General features: G+C 51.5%; 1 protein-coding gene across 1 annotated transcript in view; it reads left to right on the forward strand.

The window, feature by feature from the left end:
* The window catches only part of VSIG10L (V-set and immunoglobulin domain containing 10 like), an 8,289-nt gene extending 2,028 nt beyond the window's left edge, over positions 1-6,261 (forward strand). Inside the window, exons 4-10 of the mRNA XM_077747217.1 lie at positions 1-67; positions 988-1,242; positions 1,682-1,960; positions 2,216-2,512; positions 3,390-3,503; positions 3,724-3,878; positions 4,817-6,261. The exon at positions 1-67 is cut by the window's left edge and continues 170 nt beyond it. Of these exons, the coding sequence (XP_077603343.1) occupies positions 1-67; positions 988-1,242; positions 1,682-1,960; positions 2,216-2,512; positions 3,390-3,503; positions 3,724-3,878; positions 4,817-4,888 (1,239 nt within the window). The 3' untranslated portion in view covers positions 4,889-6,261. The remainder of the gene's footprint in view (positions 68-987; positions 1,243-1,681; positions 1,961-2,215; positions 2,513-3,389; positions 3,504-3,723; positions 3,879-4,816) is intronic.
* The last annotated feature ends 2,368 nt before the right edge of the window (positions 6,262-8,629 follow it).

Consider the following 8,629-nt stretch of genomic DNA (forward strand, 5'->3'; position numbering starts at 1 on the left):
GCCTGCCTCGCTGCTGCCCCGCGCCCCGGCCGCCGCCGCCGCTCGCTGCTCAGCCTCACGGTGGCAGGTGAGCCGGCCGGGGCGGGACGGAGCTGGGTACCCGGAGGGGGCGGGGCCGCAGCGGAGGGGCGGGGCCAGCAAGGGAGGGAGGAGATTCTCCGTAAAAGGGGCGGGGATGCCCGGGAGAAGGGGCGGAGCCAACAAGGACCTGAGGGACTTGCAGGTAGGGGTGAGGAAGGCCAGGAAAGGGGACGAGGCCAGAGATTCCTGAGCCAGGAGCAATTTCAAAAAATTAACAGGATCAGATAGTGAAGAGTGGAGGCCAGAAAGGGAAGGAGCTTCGGTTGCTTGGGCCGGTTAAGTGAGATCAGCAAATAAAGAAATTACCTGAGGGCCGCTGGGTGGTTCAGGCAATTGAACTACCGACTCTTCATTTCCACTGACGTAATGATCTCACAGTTAGTGAGATCAGCCCCACCTTGGGCTCGTGCTGACAGCGCAGAGCCTGCTTGGGGGTCCCTCTCTTCCTCTCTCTCTTTGCCCTTCCTCTGCTCATGCTCTCTCTCTCAAAATAGATAAATAAACATTTTTTTAAAATTACCTGGGGAAAGGGGAGGAGTCATAAGAGAAGGGGGCTGGGCCATTCTAGAAAGGGTGGAGTTATCTTAGAAGAGGGACGAGTGGAACCCGAAGGGGCATAAATGTCTGCTTGGTGGCTCCCAGGATCTTGGTGGAAGGGGTTGGACTAGAAAGGAAGGGCCGGGGTTATGTTTGCAGGGAAAGAAATCAGTGCAAAGATGTAGTTCCCTTAGGAAAGAGGGGCCGTCTGTGGGGCTGCAGCTGCTCACAGCTGGGGAGTTTCTGGCAAAGGGGGCACCTAGCTGGGAGGTCCAGGTGAAGAGGGGTTGGCGTGAACGTGCGCAGAGGTGGGGCTAGAGGGGCGAGAGGAGAGAGGCTGACCCCCTGATCTCTCCCTCTGCTCCACAGATCTGCCTCCGGGGTCCCCACAGTGCTCAGTGGAAGGCGGCCCGGGGGACCGCAGCCTCCGCTTCCGCTGCTCTTGGCCCGGCGGGGTCCCCGCGGCCTCGTTGCAGTTCCAGGGTCTCCCTGAAGGCGTCCGCGCAGGGCCGGCGCCCTCTGCGCTGCAGGCGGCTGTCCTCGCTCACCCCCGGCTCAGCGGCGTCCCCGTCACCTGCCTCGCTCGCCACCTGGTGACCACGCGCACCTGCACTGTCACCCCGGGTGAGAGCTGGTGGGACTTCTTTCCTGTTTCCCGAGGAAGGGCTATAAATTTTAGCTTCTTTCGGAAATGAGAAAGGCGGACTTCTAACTCGCGGAAAAGAGATTTCCTTTGTCTTTAATCCTACGGAAGCGCCAAGGTTTTCCCTATACCTCAAGCAGGGGAAGGGGCCACAATTTCCTTCCTGGACCCAGGAAGAGGGCTGACATCTTCCTACGTGTCCAGAGCAATAAATAACTGAGACTCATATGGGTTCCCCAGTGGAGGACCTGGGCCATTAGTATGTATCTAAGAAGTCCTTGCTAAGGAAATCAGGTGATGATGGACTGAAAGATGGGCGGTGTTTCCTTATTTGGTGAAAGTGCTGGGGTTTCACAGCTTTTTGTTTCATGAAAGGGGGCAGGACTTGGTGTTTGACTCCAGGGTTTCTTCTACCTGCAGAGGCCCCTCGAGAGGTGCTGCTGCGTCCAGGAGTGGAGGAAACACGGTCAGGGGAGGTAGAGGTGGTGCTGGAGGCAACTGGCTGTCCTCCACCATCCAGAGCATCTTGGGCCCGGGAAGGGCGGCCCGTGGCCCCAGGAGGAGGGGGTCACCTGCGGCTCAGCCCAGATGGGCGCAGGCTCCTCATTAGCAACTTCAGCCTGGATTGGGACCTGGGAAATTACTCCGTGTTGTGCAGTGGGGCTCTGGGTGCCGGGGGCAACCAGATCACCCTCATTGGTGAGTCTATTCCTTTCCCAGAACCCAGAAGTCCAGGCCCTCCGGGCCTCTCTTCCTTCAAACCCGGTCCCTAGCCCCTTCTCTGTCAGATCCAAGAGTCCAAGCCCTCAGTCCCTTCCTCTTGTAGGCCTAGAAGTCTGGCTCTCCAGACCTTCTGCCCCCAGGACCTATGAGTCCAGCTCCGCAGCCCCCTTCCGTCTCCCCTCTAGGACCCATAAATCCAGCCCTCACTTTCACCCTTCCCCCCACAACCAGGACCTTCTATCTCCTCGTGGAGGCTGCAGAGAGCCCGGGACGCAGCAGTGCTGACTTGGGATGTGGAACGCGGGGCCCTGATCAGTGGTTTTGAGGTGCAGGCACGACCAGAAGGCCCTGACCTGGGTAGAGCCACCACCTACAGGGATTGGATCACCCTGCTCATCTTGGGGCCTCAGGAGCGGTCAGCTGTGGTGCCCCTTCCTCATCGGAACCCCGGGACCTGGGTCTTCCGTGTCCTGCCCATACTGGGGGGCCAGCCAGGGATCCCATCACAAAGCCGAGTCTACCAGGCCCGTGAGTTGGGGCTGCTGGAGGCTTCTTCTGGGCTGCCACCCTCAGTCTGTTTCGTCTTATCCCCCTTCTCTGCCTGTATCCATTTTCTGGGGCTCCTTTAACAAAGGATCATGAACCAGGTGGCTTGGACCAATATAAAGGTACTCTCTCACAGCTTGGCAGTTCTCCTGATAGAAATGAGGGCCATGCTCCCTCTGGGACTCTGGGTAGATTCTTTGTTGGCCTCTTCCAGCTTCTCATGATGGCCATCAATCCTTGGATTGAATCCTTGGAGTTCCTTGGCTTGTAGCCACATCGCCCTGGTCTCTGCCTCCAGCTTTCCACTGCCTCCCCTCCCCAGAGGACATAGTGCCTCTGTCTTCTTCTTGTAGGGACACTAGTCCTGTTGGGTTCAGGCCCACCCGAATGATGTCATCTTGACTTGATTGGTTGAATTGTATCCACCACCCCCCCCCCCCCCAAGCTATATTGACATTTAACCCTCAGTACCTGTGAATGTGACCTTATTTGGAAGTAAGAGTCTTTGCAGAAGATTGACTCTGCAAATGCTCCATGATAGCACGTTATTTCTGTCATAGCACATTTAGTTTGCGTCATAGCATAACCCGTAATTAGGATATTAAGTTGTGCATTCATTTCTGATTTCCCTGAAAAATGAATCCCCATGAGAGTAGGTATCTGGGTTTGCTCACCAATGGATCGTTACCAGCTGGTAGAGTGCCAGACGCACCACAGTTACTCAGTAAATGCAAAACAAATCTAGAGTCTGGGGTCCCATTTTCTTGGGTCCTAAAACAGTTGGAGCAGGGAGCTTAGGAAACTTGGATCCAGCACTGGTTCTTCCTGTTCTTAATTATCCTCTATCTGTCTCTTCCAGGCCCCACCCTGAGCCCAGGGGCCATTGCTGGAATCGTCCTGGGCTCCCTACTCGGCCTGGCGCTCCTGGCAGTGCTTCTCTACCTGTGCATCTGCTGCCTGTGCAGCGTTAGGGGTAAGCGAGGGACTATCTGCGAGGGTCCCTAGAAAGAGGCCCCCTGGAGACCTGGCTAAACCAATCAGCGCAGTCATAGGTCATTTATCCTGCCTCCACCTCCATATCAGCCAATCCGAGTAAGGCCCCGCCCCTCAGCGTAGCTTTCCTGCTCATTGGCTGAGTTAGTATGTTGGAACAGCCAATCACGTGTTTCTGTTTCTCCTCCTCGTCTTAACAGGAGACTCTCTGAAGAAAAAGAAGCATCCTCCCTCTTTACCACCTGTGGTCCCCCCACTGGAAAAGAAGATGCGGAACGTAATCCCGGTGCAGACCCCACCGCCTCTGCCTCTCAAAGTCCCGCCGGAGGACCCGAGCCCAAACTGGGCTCACCGCGTGAGTGGTGCCCCAGAGCCCTTCTGGAACAGGGGTGGGACTTTTTATGTTTGTTTTTTTGTTTTTTAATTTAATGTTTATTCATTTTTTGAGAGAGAGAGAGCAGGTGGGGTAGGGGCAGAGAGAGAGAGAGAAGCTGAAGCAAGCTCCAGGTTCTGGATTGATGCAGGGCTCAAACCCATGAACTGTGAGATTATGACCTGAGCCAAAGTTGGATGTGTAACCAACTGAGCCACCCAGGCGCCCCTTTTATGTTTTAATTAGGGAGAGGAATGGTCTGAGTTCTCTTCCTCCAGCTTTACTTGTTGGTTGACAAAATTGGTAAATTTCCCCCCTTTTTTAAACTTGTAAAAATTGGACAGGAATTCCCATCCAATTTTTGTTATATTAAGAGTGAAATTCCAGGGGCGCCTGGGTGGCTTAGTCGGTTGAGCGTCCGACTTTCGCTTAGGTCATGATCTCGCGGTTCGTGGGTTCGAGCCCCGCGTCGGGCTCTGTTCTGACTGCCAGCTCAGAGCCTGGAGCCTGTTTCAGTCTGTGACTCCCTCTCTCTCTGACCCTCCCCTGCTCACGCTGTCTCTCTCTCTCTCCTAGAAATAAATAAAAAAACATTAAAAAAAAAATTATAAAAAAAAAAAGAGTGAAATTCCAGTCTCCCTCCAAAGGAGAGAAAACGCCTTTATTCTTTTCCATAAAAATTGGCAAAACTTCCGTTTTCTCTCTGAACTGGGAAGGAGTGTCTTCTTCCCCGCAAAAGCTGGGTTGTTGCATGTCTTATCTCTCCCAAGGGTGGGTGGACATTGTTTTAATTCTCCTTTTGCAAATGGAGGGACCCCGGCTAATTTCTGAATGGTGTGAGCTAGCACTAGAAAAGCATGAGTCATGTCACATTCAAGGTAATCTCTGAGGTGGTCTCCTTCCCTTCCTTTCTCTTCCAGGCCACTGGGCCCAGTCCAGTCATCTCTCTGGGTGGGGGTCCAAAGACTGTCCGGGCAGCCACACAGGTGTGACCGGGGTTAGTGACCCACTCTGCACAGGATTTTTTTGGATAGGACTTCCTGTTTCACCCAGGCAGCAAGCAGGACCATCCTGTCCTTCTGTGACTGAAGACTAGACCCTGAAAGTGGAACTTCTTGTCTCCCTCTCCGTGCAGAAGACTCTATTTGTGTTTGCACAACCAAGCCGCTGTGACTCCTGGGCTGGGAGAGATGCCTGCTGATCTACCAGAGTGATTTGCACACCCTCTAGGCAGGGAAGAAGTCTTCCTACATCTACTTACTTCTCCAGGCCACCCCCCACGCAGCTCCCAGGGTCTTCGTCTATGTTTGTTTTTTAATTTGTTTTTAATGTTTATTTTTGGGAGAGGGCATGCGCAAGTGGGGCGGGGCAGAGAGAGAGAGAGAGAGAGAGAGAGAGAGAGAGACATCCAAGCGGGCTCTGCACTGACAGCAGAGAGCCCAATGCAAGGATCGAACTCATGAACCCAGAGATTGTGACCTGAGCTGAAGTCAGACACTTAACCGACTGAGCCTTCCCTGCGCCCTCCAAGGTCTTCATCTTAGAACAGCTCAGACTGTGTCCTTTCCTCTTTAAATCCTTCTGTGGCTGCCCTTTGGCCTTCAGATATGGTCCTGACTTCACGGTGATTTTCAAAGCCTTGTGGTTTGGCTTCTGTTGGCCTCTAACCACCCCTCCTCTACTTCAGTCCTGCTACTCAATTAACACAAGGCTTTCTTTCCACCAGAGGCTGGATTTTGTCTCCAGGGCTTTGCCCCAGAGATTGATCTGTCTGAAACACCACTTTTTGCCTCATGCCATCCACTTCTCAAGTATAATGGTTAATAGAGACACAGTGATTTATAGGAAATATGTATTTGATCATTTAGATGACCAAAATATGTTTTGCAGATATATCTGGTCTTGAGCCACAATTTCTGAAAATGACTCAGAGCCATAAAGATGAAATGAGTATGTTGTTATTAATGAAGGTGATTTTTGGACCCCACCCAAAGGCGAGGCTGGTTGCCTGGAGGGTCAAATCTGCAAATGGAGGATATGGAATTTTCAGTCCCATATCCCTGCCCTCCCCATCTCCAGGACGGGGAAGGACTGGAGGTTGAGTCAGCTAATGGTCAGTGACTTAGTCAGTCATGATTATATAGTGAAGCTTTCATAAAAACCCAAGGTAACAGCACTTTGGTCCATTTGGGGAGAGCTTCCACCTTGGGGAACCAGAGTGCTCCCTTGTACCACTGAGCTGGGCCCCAAGCTCTACAAGGACAGAAGCTTCTTTGTTTGGGAGCTTGCCTTGTGTATCTCTTCACCTGGCTGTTGATTCTTATCCTTTCTCATATCCTTTAATAAACTGATAAGTGTAAGTCTTTCCCTGAGTTCTGTGAGCCACTCCAGCAAATTAACCAAATCTAAGGAAGAGGTCCTTGGAACCTCCAATGTGTAGCCAGTCGGTCAGGAGCACAGGTAGCAGTTTGGGGCTTGCAACTGGTGTCTGAAGTAGGGGATGGGGGTGGTAATCTTGTAGGACTGCACCCTCCACCTGTAGAATCTGATGCTATGTTTGGGTAGTGTCAGAACTGAGTTGGCATCTGAGACTTGCTTGGTGTTGGGCTGTTAGAAATAAGCTCACAGACCCAATCAAAGGAGGGACATGGAGACTCAGAGCACAGTGAAGCGAGACTTTAATCAAGGGTCTTGCAAGAGTGGGTGTCTGATGGACAGGCACACTGTGGGCAGTTACAGCTACAGCAGACAATTTATCTCCTAGCTTGCAAGTCCCTCCCCTGGTTCCTCATTGGCTGAGTACTACAGAGGTAAGTTCCTCCCTTGGTTCCTCGTTGGCTGAGTGCTACAGAGGTTACAGCCTTACAGGGACGTTCCCTGTGTCCATGTAAAGCGAAAAATAGACTGATTGGAACAAATGTACATTCCCTGAGGTGACACAGAGACTTTCAGTCCCTCCTCCCTTTGTTCTTTGGCGCATGCTCATTGCAAAGCCCGCAAACCAGAGAGGGGAAGAACCAGGAAGGGAAGTGTCTAAGAGTTTGGGAGTCCATTGTGGGGATGGTGGGAGGTGAGTATATATTTCCAATAGGTTGTAAACCTATTGTTAGTTAGACAGCACAGCTTTTATTTAGTATTTCTGAAAATGAATCATCTCCCTTAGTTCTCACAGGGGGAACCCCCAATGTTGGGATCAGGTCCAGAAACCCTAAAAGAATAACCATTACAAGCCTAGGAGACCCTTTCCTAACCCATGACCCTAACCTGCCTTGGTCATGCGTTAGGTCCCACAGCCCCTGACTTCTCTAACATAAATACAGAAGTACGTGTTTAGCCTCCGACTTTGTCTCTAAACTGAGAACTTACTTCATGAAGGCAGAGACCATGTCATTTTATCCCCAGCACTTAACACAGAGCCTGGCACATAGCAGATAATCAATAAATATTGGTTGATGGAGCAAATGTTTCGGTCCAGCGGAAGGCTGGGCTTGCAGCAGGTGTCCCCACGTGGTGTCTTTCTTTTTTAGCTGAGTTTCTCATTGGAAATTTAGGGAGTGCGTCAATGAAGATTCCCTTGGCTCCAAGTAACAAAATAAATGGTGGCAAAATAGATGGTGGTTTCACGCTGGCTCAGCAACTTAGTGACCCCATCAAGGGCCTGAGCTGTCTGCATCCTTCTGCTGGGCCACACTCAGTGGGTTGGCATATTGTCTTATGTAGCAAGATGGCTGCTAAGGCACCAAGGATCATCTCTTCACACACCTGTATCTGAAGACAAAGAGAAGGGAGCAAGGTTCCCTTCCCACACCCCTTCCCTCGACCAACCTCACGAGTGAGGAAGAACTTTCCTGGAAGCCTACCGGCAAATTTCCCTTACTGACCCAAAACTAGCCACGCCACTGCAAGTGAGGCTGGGAAAGCAAGTATCTCAGCCTGTATCATGGGAGATGGGTCCGATAGCAAAGAAGGAGGGAACAGCTATCCTGCATCTGTCTCAGGGAAGGAAAGGATGTGAGGTATTCTGGTTAAAGACCGAGGTGAAAGAGGCCTTTGGGAAATAGAGCTCTTGGATCATTCTGGCAAAGTGAAGGCTGGGGTCCTGGGTACCTGGATCCTTGATATCTTTTCTATAACAGAGCTTTCATTTCCTTTTTAATCTCTAGAGAGAAACCTCACGCACGTTGGCTTCTACATACAGGGGGCTGTGTTGCTTATGTACATGAAAGGGGCATCAGGTAAATTTTGATCCAGCTCCTCAAATGATGTCATCATGGACTCAGTTTCTTTAGCCTCCCCACCCCCACTCTGTATGCTAGTGTTTGTTTCATTCTCAGGCTCTACATTCTATCATCCTCACCATTGCTATCCCCACAGACCCAAGATCTTCCATGTACTGGGGGAAAGCAACTGATCTAGATAGACCTCACATCATTGAGCTACATTATCCAGTGGAAGAGCACCTTGTGAATCCATGCAGCTCTGGAACTCTGTCATTAGCTGAGTGGCTGAAGCCAATCGGGGGTCACGTTTGTTACGGGTCAATTCTAAATCTACCAAAGAGAGAGAAAGCAGAAATGATGTTTGGGAGGCACCGCCAGTGACCATGACCCCTTGCCCTCCACTCACTCAAATCCTAAATGACACTGACACTTGCAGGCAGAGACTTTGGAAAAAGGCGTTTATTGGTGTGGTGGTCTCAACACTCCCCATGAATTGGAACACAAAGCCCCCAG

Source organism: Crocuta crocuta, unplaced genomic scaffold (genome assembly GCF_008692635.1).
Source record: "Crocuta crocuta isolate KB4526 unplaced genomic scaffold, BGI_CrCroc_1.0 scaffold334, whole genome shotgun sequence".
NCBI lineage: Eukaryota > Metazoa > Chordata > Mammalia > Carnivora > Hyaenidae > Crocuta > Crocuta crocuta.